Source organism: Leguminivora glycinivorella, chromosome 11 (genome assembly GCF_023078275.1).
Source record: "Leguminivora glycinivorella isolate SPB_JAAS2020 chromosome 11, LegGlyc_1.1, whole genome shotgun sequence".
In the NCBI taxonomy this organism is placed as follows: Eukaryota; Metazoa; Arthropoda; class Insecta; order Lepidoptera; family Tortricidae; genus Leguminivora; species Leguminivora glycinivorella.
This window is the reverse complement of record NC_062981.1, coordinates 1,535,972-1,548,062: the sequence shown is the minus strand read 5'-3', so window position 1 is coordinate 1,548,062 and position 12,091 is coordinate 1,535,972. Positions and strand designations below refer to the sequence as shown.

Below are 12,091 nucleotides of genomic sequence, written 5' to 3'. Positions count from 1 at the left end.
TATTTCGCTTTCGCATTATAAATATTTATTTTCGAAATCAGCCAAAATTATTTACCCAAATAAAAATTATCTATAAACTTAATAATAATCTAGAAAAAAATCAAATTATCTGGCACACCCAAACGGGTCCTATAAACACATTAAATGTTCAATATCATTGACACCAACAATACCGATATGCACCTATTCGCGTCCATCCCAAGTCTGACACCAAACCTGACTATCATTATATCAATAGAAGGCCATTAAATAAAGTATTCATATTATTATTACAAAAAATATATTCCTATTTTTTGGTTTAACGTCAAAATTGGGATGGAAGCATGGACTCAAATCTCGAGCCTTAAGTATACCAAAATGAACCGTATATGTTAGAATGATACGGTTGATTTTTATATAAACCGCGACCCACGTGAATATAGCAGTACAGTCAAGTTTAAATATATATAAGTGACAAAAATATGTATAAACGACTTTATTTCTTATACGTTAAAGTTGTGCATACATATTTTTCGCATCTACATGTAATACTTGACTGTGAATTAGAGAAATGAACATGTATAAGCATAATAATCTAGTGTTACACAACATATGTTACATGAATTACAGAAACCGAGATCTAGCACGAAATATACTACCTCTAGAGTTTTGACCGTCACAGGCACCTTCGTTGAATATGCAAGAAATAAAAACCCTTATGTATATTATTGAAATAAGGCCTACAAATTCTGTTTTTATATGTGGCACTTGAGTTACAGATGTAGGTAGGTAATGTTTTTTTTCCTATTTTCAAGGAAACTTACGAACGTGTCATGCTATTTCAGTTAGTACAAGAACTGACATTGACCGAACTAGCATGACAAATACAAACATTTCCAAGTAAATACGATGGAAAACAGTTATGCACGACATCTGTGTTTACATAGTTTCTGATTTGCACCTTAGTAAGTTTTTTTTGTTTCTATAAGACTGACAGCAAGTCACTCGTTTAAGTATAGTACAATTTTGTAACACTGAACCTAAAAATGGACTTAATTATCATTATTTACCAGAATACCGACAAAAAATAGAGATGCCAGCACCTAACATAACATAGAACAAATGTGTCATATCATTCATTGAAACTTTTATCATCATTCTGGCACAAACATTTGCAAAATTAAATTCTTTCATTTAAACATTATGCGACGGTCAAAACGCAAAAGGTACATTTTTAGAGTAACATTTTTTTGCAATTTTTTTTACAATTATTTAATTAAAAAAAACAAACACACGCGGCAGAAGTTTCAACATTTTCTTCTTAATTTAGGTCAGCATATTATCACAATTCGTTTGACTCCATTAGTACAAGCACGTATGACTAAGCTGAGCGTTTTTTTGTCAATTTTTTGATATTTTTGGTGAATTTTAGATCATTTCTACTCAGAATCAAGAGAACTTTCTATCTCAATAGGAGAAAATAAGTGTCCCAGAATCCAGAATTTCCATTTTGTTACTTTCTTTTGTTACCACATACATTTTAATTTTTCTACTTTCTCCTTTGTTACCCCATACAAACTAAGATATCGAAAATGGTAACACAATAGACAAAATCGTATGGGATTTTTTTACCTATTAAGATTGATCTAGTGATTCTGAGTCGAAATAACATAAAATATATCAAAAATATAAAAAAGTGGACAAAAAAGACATACTCAGGTGCGTCCCCACCTGATGTCCCGCTCAGATGGGGACACAGTGTAACAATAACCCTATGACAAGATTTAATATAGCTGGTCGTTTCCCGCCTAAGAAATAACATGTTAGTAGCGATAGTAAGTGGCGGTAATATTGACAATTTAGACAGCGATTTTTATGATTTTCATCGCGAAATTGTCAATCAGTCGATAAGTATGGATTATTAACTCAAGTTTTAAAGGTGTTAGCAGCATATTTTTTTTTCTACAGTTAATGTGGTAACACCTTTACACATCACCCCTTTACGGAACTAGAAACGAATGCCCAGTCTTAACACTTCGTACACATTGAAACACTCAAGTTTTATTGATTGAATACTGTTTTAAGACCCAAACAGTTTTGATTATAAAATTAGTTCAGTAAAGGAGTTGAGTTTCAGTCACAATCAATAAAAACGGTTCATTTTATACATATTTGTGTAGTATACCCGTTTTTATTGTTATTAAGTAGACTGGTCAGTAAATTAACCATCCGTCAATATATGGGGTTTTCATATTAGTCATTTTACTAACGGATCAATAACCTAGTCTAAATCAAAGATTCACTGATGGTATAAGACTATACTGTGTACTTTTAGGTATTTAATAAAAATGTAAACAAATAATATGTAATCTTTCGAGTAGTTTCAGTTTTTGGTTAACCAACTAAATCCAAAACCAGTCAGATCTGTTGTTGAGCGCCCTGTTTTCAACCTTGGTCGTGTAATCTTTTCATTCATCCTCAACTGGCCTAAGGCACTGGTCCCACCGCGAGCTAGTAAGATATGAGCTACCGGCTATAAAAACGAACAAAAAATAAGCACTCCCGTGCAAATAAAAGAGACACGGCGATGTTTATAGTTATTCGCCCAGCGGTGAGCTATCAAAATCGCCGTGTCTCTTGCTTATCTTTTGTTCGTTTTTATAGCCGATAGCTCATAGCTTACTAGCTCGCAGTGGGACTAGTGCCTAAGGAGCCATTTGAGGGTAGTTTTTGTTTACATTTATTGAAATACCTAAAGATACAGACTATAGACAATTCTAAGATAAAATCATTTTTCCAGTTTAACAGCTGACATAAATGGCGCATTGCGACCCGTAATAAACTATAATGAGGAGGCACACTGACATTTATTTTTATATCGCGAGGCGGCGCCTGTGCAAGTGTGTCACTCATTCATATGTGTGTGAGAGAGAAAAATATCTTCTCGCTCTCACGTATGACATTCTTTATCTGTGCAAAGGACTAATAAGGTGGCCTCTTCATTGTAAAATGTTTACTTTTAAACAGTAAAAGTCATTTATTAAACTGTAAAACTAGCAGTTATGATTTTCTCTAAGTTTCCTTCTCTTGTACTATCAATAATTCTTTGGATATACCGATCTTTGGCCAACTGCGATCCAGATTAGTGTAAAGAAGGGGTTAGTCGAGATAGCTATGTACATTCAATATCTATAATTATCTGGATCGCCGTCAGGTTAAAATCGATATTTTTAATTTGTATTATCTGTGGCAATTTTACCTTTTGGTGTAACAAAAATAGAAGTCATTTATAGTGCATGAAGAGACACATTACAGTGAATTGCCTCAGATAATAAGGAATATAAAAGACTATTTCCTTAGAACGCAACGTATTTAAATAGGAACGGATATCGATAGGGCTTATGTAAATGACAATAACAGATACAATCAACCAATTATCCACTGTAGAACCTTTTCACAGTGAACGTCGAAGTGTTTTCTGTGACACATACAGTACGGTGTCAAAAAGACATGGTTCTAGAGTGACCTAAGATTCAAAAGTTCTTATTACACTTCTACATAAGATTAAATAAAGTTTTCTTATGTAGAAGTGTAATAAGGTCCTTTTTATCCGAAGTTACAACGGATTTTCTGATAAAATGGTCTTAAAGCACACTAAACATAGAAGCCTCATTTTTATCATCACAATACATGTAATTATCAATTTAACCAACGCCATATCATTGAAAATATGTATAATTTTATAGTTTATTACAAGGAAATAGTCTTTAGGCAATGAACCTATTGAAACCAATAGGCCTATCGACTTGGCATGTTGAGTGTCCACTGTACAATCCGCTGTGGAGAACCTACCTCATACGTGTCCTTTGTCGCTTACTATAAGTATGAGATTTACTTGTAAATTCATAGGAATAATTTATTAATTGCAAGCGATATAGTAAAACTGGTTGTTTGGAAACAACATAATATTATAAACTCTGAAAGATTATCTTGTTAAAATAATTTGAACCTTATGTAGTTAGGTTAGGTTAATATTGCAGTAAGTATAAAAAAATTGAAATAAAAAGATAGCGACCGTTAGGTTTTATATTGATGTGACACGAAAATTTACGACTACTCCAATAGATTGTGATATTATGGAGTATTTTGTATAAAAGGTTTAAATTCGTTTGACATTAGTAAGATTTACTTCCATTTTAGTTTTTTAAAAGGGAAATAACAAAGCTGATAATTCTGGCATTATATCAATCATATTGAACATATATAAACCGGGTCACTCATGTGAAAATAGTCGAAAACCGCTCGACATGTTTCGCTCCCGATGTTGTGAGTGACCCGGGTTATAAATGTTTAATGTCAGTATCTCACGGTAGTTTTGTTATTAAAATTATATCAATTAATAAAACGATTAGTTACGTATTTTTAATCTCTTAAATTCCATTTTTACATTTTTTCTAAATGTGAGTTTTTTATGCTTTTTCTACTCTGTAAAAACATTACACTCCATTTTTGGGGCAGTTGTGTAAAAACATCTCATTTTGTTCAGACAGAGTTACGATTTCTTATAGGATACTTATAGGATCGCAAGTCGGTGAACAAAAAAAATAAGAAACTGACTTTTTCTCCTATAGGATCGATCAACACAGCTCATGATTTGGACTCATAGTAAAAGTTACCCGTATAGGTACGCAGTACAGCGGAGTGTATAGTGTGACTACGTGATTGTGTGTATGTGTGTGTGGTGCTATATCTTGGGCAGTTTGGGCGCGGACACGAGCGGGTTGGCGCGCTGTAAGTACGCGTGAGCGTTGGCCTTGTAGTCGTACAGGCAGCCGTGTACCTGGACAAAAGGAAATAGGTTTTAAATATATACTGACCAATGACCATAAAAATATAGATATTTAAAATAAAATTAAAAGAGGAAAAATACTGCCTAAGATGAGACTTGAACTACCAGCCTCCGGATCACGCCAACGCTCTGCCAACTAAGCCACTGAGATCTCAACCGTAGGCAGCGAATATTTCTATGATATGCCTAGCGACAACAGCGGCACCTACCTCAAGAATGATACACTTCTTAAACAGCTACTGGAGTTCCAAGTAATTTTCGAAATTGACCAGTTACGATGTGCAAATTTGAATAATTTCGGTTCAGAACATACAAACATATATATTAACACCTTGACTGTCCCATCTACATAATTAACCACAAGATTTGACCCATATACAGCTTGTAATGTGTATATGTATATAGACAGTCAACTAAATCTCAGCAATAAAAGAAGCCGCAAAATTTGAAAGATGTAGGGCTCAGCGGCCAATTGTCTTCGTGAAACGCGTGCCTTCCTAAACTTTGACATTGGCGGAATCTTTGGGATTTAAAATGTAGGGGGAAAGGTTTAATTCCTATGGAAAATGTGAATTTCCTGCCATTTTTAACCCCCGACGCAATAACGACAAGGTGTTATAAGTTTGATGTGTCTCTGTGGCATCGTAGCTCCCAAACGGATGAACCGATTTAGATTTAGTTTTTTTTGTTTGAAAGCTGAGTTAGTCGAGAGTGTTCTTAGCCATGTTTCATGAAAATCGGTCCACTATGTCGGGGTTTTTTTTAATTTAAATTTTGTAGTTAGGTTATTTGTGCCAAGACTTGGTTGACCGTTTATAGTATAGTGCTTACCTCAGCATATCGGTGCGGAGCGCAAAACTCGGCCCCACAGCGACACTTGTGCACGGTGGCGATGCTGAGCCGCTTCTTGCAGAACCCGCACCGTATCCTCGCTATTTTCTTAATTTCCTTCTTTTCCGGCTCCTGAAAAGTAGACACACGGTATTCATTTATCTAGTCTCCTTTGAACGTGGTTTAACACCAGTTCTAGTTTGATTAGTTTAAACTAAAGTAGGTACCTTGCGAGTTTTTTAACACACGAGAAGTAAAATACATTTGCACCCGAGTGTAACACAAAACCTACTTAAGTAGGTACCTATTAAACTCCCGATAGACAGATGAAGTCTAAAAAACCTAGCTTCGAAACATCAAGAATAATGCACGATCGATTAAATGGCACAGATGGTTGACTCTCGGCTAGGTGGCGCTAATATTAATATTTGACAGATACACATATCAAGTTAAGAATATGGGATGGGCCCAATAGGCTAGTTTCCTACTAGTCAAATCAGCTTCTTTTTAATGTCAAAACGATTCGCTAATATGGAATTACTATGAAATACTGAGGAGTGACGTCACGGTCAATTCATTTTATATCTTTCTCTTTGATTTATTAAATATAAATTATGTTTAAACATAACTATTGTCCATATTTTTCTTCTAATTAGGTGGTGTTTTATTTCGTGCATGCATGCATAAAATATTTTACCTATAGGAAACTAGCCTATTGTCAAAACTGAGGTTCAAAAGTTTTAATCTCGTGTCGAGAAACGGCAGTCTATGCACTGTGACTACACATTTTATTTTGACAGTAACTCTTTGCTTATCTGAGCATTTCTTTTTTTTTGCCACTTTTATGAAGTGTAATATTTTTGAAAAAAAAAAAAAGATGCTATTTCTACTCAGAATTACTAGCCTTTTCAATCCTAGTAGTTAAAAAAATTGTCCCATACGATTTTTTCTTATTCTGTTACCATTTTCCGTACATTTTGTATGGGGTAACAAAAGAGGAAAGTAACAAAAATGTATGGAAATTCTGGGACACAATGTCTCCCAGTGAGATTGAAAGTAGGTACTCTTGATTATGAGTACAATTGACCTAAAATTCCCTAAAACAATAAAAAAAAAATTATTGGCAAAAAAAAAAAAGAAATCTACCTTTTCCACCTCCTGCACGACGTCTTCGAAAGAGTCCCCGTATCGGAACAGCCTCGAGTTCTCCAGCTCCGCGATCTTCTTGATGCGCTTCTGGCGCCGCTCGCTGCCCACCTCGAGGTTGCGCGGCCGGTGCGACACGTCGAGGCCCTCGTCGCTCAGGTGTAGGTGCTCGCGGTTTCTGTTGGAAAGTAAATAGATTAAGGGCCGGTCGCATCAAAACGTCTGTCGCCGTTAAAGCGTTCGTTAAATTTTATCGTATGGGAAGTCCCATAGACGTCTGCAGCGTGACGATGTGTAGTTTAAATGTGGTCGATGCAACCGGCCCTAAGATACAGTATGTGCTTGGAAATTTGGAGCTAAGAAAACCGGCTTCTTCGCTTTATATGATTGTCGTAAGAATAGCTGCATTCGTATGGCAAATAAAAATTTAAAAATAAAAATGTGACCGTTAACAGGTGAGGTCGCAACCGTAGGGAGGAGGCGGAGCGCGTCGCCGCTCAGAAGCGGCGCGAGGGATCGAGACGCAACTTAACGGCCCGGCCGAGACTTCGGTCTGAGCGCGACAGCGGTGAGCGGCAGCCATGCGTGCGGATGACAAGTCCCATCGCCGCGTCTCGCTCCAACGTATGGCCGTCGCTCACCGCCGTCGCGTTTAGACCGATGTCGGGGCCGGGCTGTAAGGGTTGTAGTTTTAGAGAGAACGTGTAAACTGGTCAGCAGTGCCTACTGAGCGGTAGTATCCTGTTTCTCGTGAGCGCCTCTAAGTCACTGGTGGAGGAGCTGAACAGCGCGTCTGGAGCGGCGGACGAGGTTGTAAGTGCAGCGAGGAGGCGGAGTGCGCCGCCGGGGCGGGAGGGGGACTCGAGAGTCTGGGGCCTATTTCTCGAATGATATTAGTCTAATAATATCGGTGTGGCAACCCATAAGATTTGACAGATCGTGGACTAATAATATTAGGTTAATATCGTTTGAGAAATAGGCCCTTCTTAGGATCGGATAGTCTAGTGATGAAAAATTATTTTTCAGTACATTAGTGTTTTTCTTACGCACTAGTGCGAGAAGTGGTTTATTATGACAGGTCGAAACTCGGACGGTCATCTGTACTGAAAAACGTTGTACGATATACGTGCGAAAAGGAAATTCGTGTTGTAATTTATCGCCACTCGTTTCGAACTTCCTTTTTTTCGCATTTAAATAAATAAATATTGGGAGACACCTTACACCCTATAGCCCCAAACTAAGCAAAGCTTGTACTAAGGGTGTTAGGCGACGATATACATACTTATATAGATAAATACATACGTATAAAATGATATATAATTATTAATTTTGTACTCCCTGTGACATGTTATTAATAAAAACGCATGAATTAGAAATCGTATAGGTAATATGTAGACTAGTATATAAGTAAGTACCTCATAAGTACTAACATTATGCGCCCTACCCGGGTGTCTTGTACTGACTACCTGAAACTAACACCTTCTGTAATGCACATGACTTTAATGTTAAATAAATAAATAAAACATCCATGACTCAGGAACAATTAGTATCGTAATGTAGTATTTTAGGGGTAGGGGTCACCTGTGCCTGCTGAGCGGCAGCATCCTGTTCCTCGTGAGCGTCTCTAGATCGCTGGTGGAGGAGGAGAAGAGCGCGTCACCGAGCGGCGGATGCGGCTGCAGCTGCAGCGAGGAGGCGGAGTGCGCGGCGGGCGCCAGGGGGTAGAGCTCACCTGTGCCTGCTGAGCGGCAGCATCCTGTTCCTCGTGAGCGTCTCTAGATCGCTGGTGGAGGAGGAGAAGAGCGCGTCCCCGAGCGGCGGATGGGGCTGCAGCTGCAGCGAGGAGGCGGAGTGCGCGGCGGGCGCCAGGGGGTAGAGCTCACCTGTGCCTGCTGAGCGGCAGCATCCTGTTCCTCGTGAGCGTCTCTAGATCGCTGGTGGAGGAGGAGAAGAGCGCGTCCCCGAGCGGCGGATGGGGCTGCAGCTGCAGCGAGGAGGCGGAGTGCGCGGCGGGCGCCAGGGGGTAGAGCTCACCTGTGCCTGCTGAGCGGCAGCATCCTGTTCCTCGTGAGCGTCTCTAGATCGCTGGTGGAGGAGGAGAAGAGCGCGTCCCCGAGCGGCGGATGGGGCTGCAGCTGCAGCGAGGAGGCGGAGTGCGCGGCGGGCGCCAGGGGTAGAGCTCACCTGTGCCTGCTGAGCGGCAGCATCCTGTTCCTCGTGAGCGTCTCTAGATCGCTGGTGGAGGAGGAGAAGAGCGCGTCCCCGAGCGGCGGATGGGGCTGCAGCTGCAGCGAGGAGGCGGAGTGCGCGGCGGGCGCCAGGGGGTAGAGCTCACCTGTGCCTGCTGAGCGGCAGCATCCTGTTCCTCGTGAGCGTCTCTAGATCGCTGGTGGAGGAGGAGAAGAGCGCGTCCCCGAGCGGCGGATGGGGCTGCAGCTGCAGCGAGGAGGCGGAGTGCGCGGCGGGCGCCAGGGGGTAGAGCTCACCTGTGCCTGCTGAGCGGCAGCATCCTGTTCCTCGTGAGCGTCTCTAGATCGCTGGTGGAGGAGGAGAAGAGCGCGTCCCCGAGCGGCGGATGCGGCTGCAGCTGCAGCGAGGAGGCGGAGTGCGCGGCGGGCGCCAGGGGGTAGAGCTCACCTGTGCCTGCTGAGCGGCAGCATCCTGTTCCTCGTGAGCGTCTCTAGATCGCTGGTGGAGGAGGAGAAGAGCGCGTCCCCGAGCGGCGGATGGGGCTGCAGCTGCAGCGAGGAGGCGGAGTGCGCGGCGGGCGCCAGGGGGTAGAGCTCACCTGTGCCTGCTGAGCGGCAGCATCCTGTTCCTCGTGAGCGTCTCTAGATCGCTGGTGGAGGAGGAGAAGAGCGCGTCCCCGAGCGGCGGATGGGGCTGCAGCTGCAGCGAGGAGGCGGAGTGCGCGGCGGGCGCCAGGGGGTAGAGCTCACCTGTGCCTGCTGAGCGGCAGCATCCTGTTCCTCGTGAGCGTCTCTAGATCGCTGGTGGAGGAGGAGAAGAGCGCGTCCCCGAGCGGCGGATGCGGCTGCAGCTGCAGCGAGGAGGCGGAGTGCGCGGCGGGCGCCAGGGGGTAGAGCTCACCTGTGCCTGCTGAGCGGCAGCATCCTGTTCCTCGTGAGCGTCTCTAGATCGCTGGTGGAGGAGGAGAAGAGCGCGTCACCGAGCGGCGGATGGGGCTGCAGCTGCAGCGAGGAGGCGGAGTGCGCGGCGGGCGCCAGGGGTAGAGCTCACCTGTGCCTGCTGAGCGGCAGCATCCTGTTCCTCGTGAGCGTCTCTAGATCGCTGGTGGAGGAGGAGAAGAGCGCGTCACCGAGCGGCGGATGCGGCTGCAGCTGCAGCGAGGAGGCGGAGTGCGCGGCGGGCGCCAGGGGGTAGAGCTCACCTGTGCCTGCTGAGCGGCAGCATCCTGTTCCTCGTGAGCGTCTCTAGATCGCTGGTGGAGGAGGAGAAGAGCGCGTCCCCGAGCGGCGGATGCGGCTGCAGCTGCAGCGAGGAGGCGGAGTGCGCGGCGGGCGCCAGGGGTAGAGCTCACCTGTGCCTGCTGAGCGGCAGCATCCTGTTCCTCGTGAGCGTCTCTAGATCGCTGGTGGAGGAGGAGAAGAGCGCGTCCCCGAGCGGCGGATGCGGCTGCAGCTGCAGCGAGGAGGCGGAGTGCGCGGCGGGCGCCAGGGGGTAGAGCTCACCTGTGCCTGCTGAGCGGCAGCATCCTGTTCCTCGTGAGCGTCTCTAGATCGCTGGTGGAGGAGGAGAAGAGCGCGTCACCGAGCGGCGGATGCGGCTGCAGCTGCAGCGAGGAGGCGGAGTGCGCGGCGGGCGCCAGGGGTAGAGCTCACCTGTGCCTGCTGAGCGGCAGCATCCTGTTCCTCGTGAGCGTCTCTAGATCGCTGGTGGAGGAGGAGAAGAGCGCGTCCCCGAGCGGCGGATGCGGCTGCAGCTGCAGCGAGGAGGCGGAGTGCGCGGCGGGCGCCAGGGGGTAGAGCTCACCTGTGCCTGCTGAGCGGCAGCATCCTGTTCCTCGTGAGCGTCTCTAGATCGCTGGTGGAGGAGGAGAAGAGCGCGTCCCCGAGCGGCGGATGCGGCTGCAGCTGCAGCGAGGAGGCGGAGTGCGCGGCGGGCGCCAGGGGTAGAGCTCACCTGTGCCTGCTGAGCGGCAGCATCCTGTTCCTCGTGAGCGTCTCTAGATCGCTGGTGGAGGAGGAGAAGAGCGCGTCCCCGAGCGGCGGATGCGGCTGCAGCTGCAGCGAGGAGGCGGAGTGCGCGGCGGGCGCCAGGGGGTAGAGCTCACCTGTGCCTGCTGAGCGGCAGCATCCTGTTCCTCGTGAGCGTCTCTAGATCGCTGGTGGAGGAGGAGAAGAGCGCGTCCCCGAGCGGCGGATGCGGCTGCAGCTGCAGCGAGGAGGCGGAGTGCGCGGCGGGCGCCAGGGGTAGAGCTCACCTGTGCCTGCTGAGCGGCAGCATCCTGTTCCTCGTGAGCGTCTCTAGATCGCTGGTGGAGGAGGAGAAGAGCGCGTCCCCGAGCGGCGGATGCGGCTGCAGCTGCAGCGAGGAGGCGGAGTGCGCGGCGGGCGCCAGGGGTAGAGCTCACCTGTGCCTGCTGAGCGGCAGCATCCTGTTCCTCGTGAGCGTCTCTAGATCGCTGGTGGAGGAGGAGAAGAGCGCGTCCCCGAGCGGCGGATGCGGCTGCAGCTGCAGCGAGGAGGCGGAGTGCGCGGCGGGCGCCAGGGGGTAGAGCTCACCTGTGCCTGCTGAGCGGCAGCATCCTGTTCCTCGTGAGCGTCTCTAGATCGCTGGTGGAGGAGGAGAAGAGCGCGTCCCCGAGCGGCGGATGGGGCTGCAGCTGCAGCGAGGAGGCGGAGTGCGCGGCGGGCGCCAGGGGTAGAGCTCACCTGTGCCTGCTGAGCGGCAGCATCCTGTTCCTCGTGAGCGTCTCTAGATCGCTGGTGGAGGAGGAGAAGAGCGCGTCCCCGAGCGGCGGATGGGGCTGCAGCTGCAGCGAGGAGGCGGAGTGCGCGGCGGGCGCCAGGGGGTAGAGCTCACCTGTGCCTGCTGAGCGGCAGCATCCTGTTCCTCGTGAGCGTCTCTAGATCGCTGGTGGAGGAGGAGAAGAGCGCGTCCCCGAGCGGCGGATGGGGCTGCAGCTGCAGCGAGGAGGCGGAGTGCGCGGCGGGCGCCAGGGGGTAGAGCTCACCTGTGCCTGCTGAGCGGCAGCATCCTGTTCCTCGTGAGCGTCTCTAGATCGCTGGTGGAGGAGGAGAAGAGCGCGTCCCCGAGCGGCGG

At 46.5% G+C, this 12,091-nt stretch overlaps 1 protein-coding gene across 3 annotated transcripts; it reads right to left on the bottom strand.

Annotated features, from left to right (window-relative positions):
- Positions 1-2: 2 nt before the first annotated feature.
- LOC125231120 (AN1-type zinc finger protein 4-like) lies at positions 3-10,300 on the bottom strand. 3 transcript variants are annotated; one of them, XM_048136477.1, is made up of 4 exons: positions 8,538-10,300; positions 6,806-6,983; positions 5,660-5,791; positions 3-4,819 (listed from the first exon to the last, which is right to left on the bottom strand). In XM_048136477.1, exons 1-4 carry the CDS (start codon positions 8,558-8,560, stop codon positions 4,724-4,726), a joined length of 429 nt encoding a protein of 142 aa, XP_047992434.1. In that variant the 5' UTR covers positions 8,561-10,300; the 3' UTR covers positions 3-4,723. The 3 variants fall into 3 exon arrangements, with proteins under 3 accessions (XP_047992434.1, XP_047992435.1, XP_047992433.1); XM_048136478.1 differs by having other exon boundaries at positions 9,745-10,300; XM_048136476.1 differs by having other exon boundaries at positions 8,387-10,298.
- Positions 10,301-12,091: the final 1,791 nt, after the last annotated feature.

Excerpts from the sequence above, each read along its gene's own strand:
- LOC125231120 (XM_048136477.1), bottom strand. The coding sequence starts at position 8,560 with ATGCTGCCGCTCAGCAGGCACAG. Across the intron at positions 5,792-6,805 it reads TCGTGCAGGAGGTGGAAAAG|GAGCCGGAAAAGAAGGAAAT; the intron begins GTAGATTTCTTT and ends TCTACTTTTCAG. Across the intron at positions 4,820-5,659 it reads CTCCGCACCGATATGCTGAG|GTACACGGCTGCCTGTACGA; the intron begins GTAAGCACTATA and ends CCTTTTGTCCAG.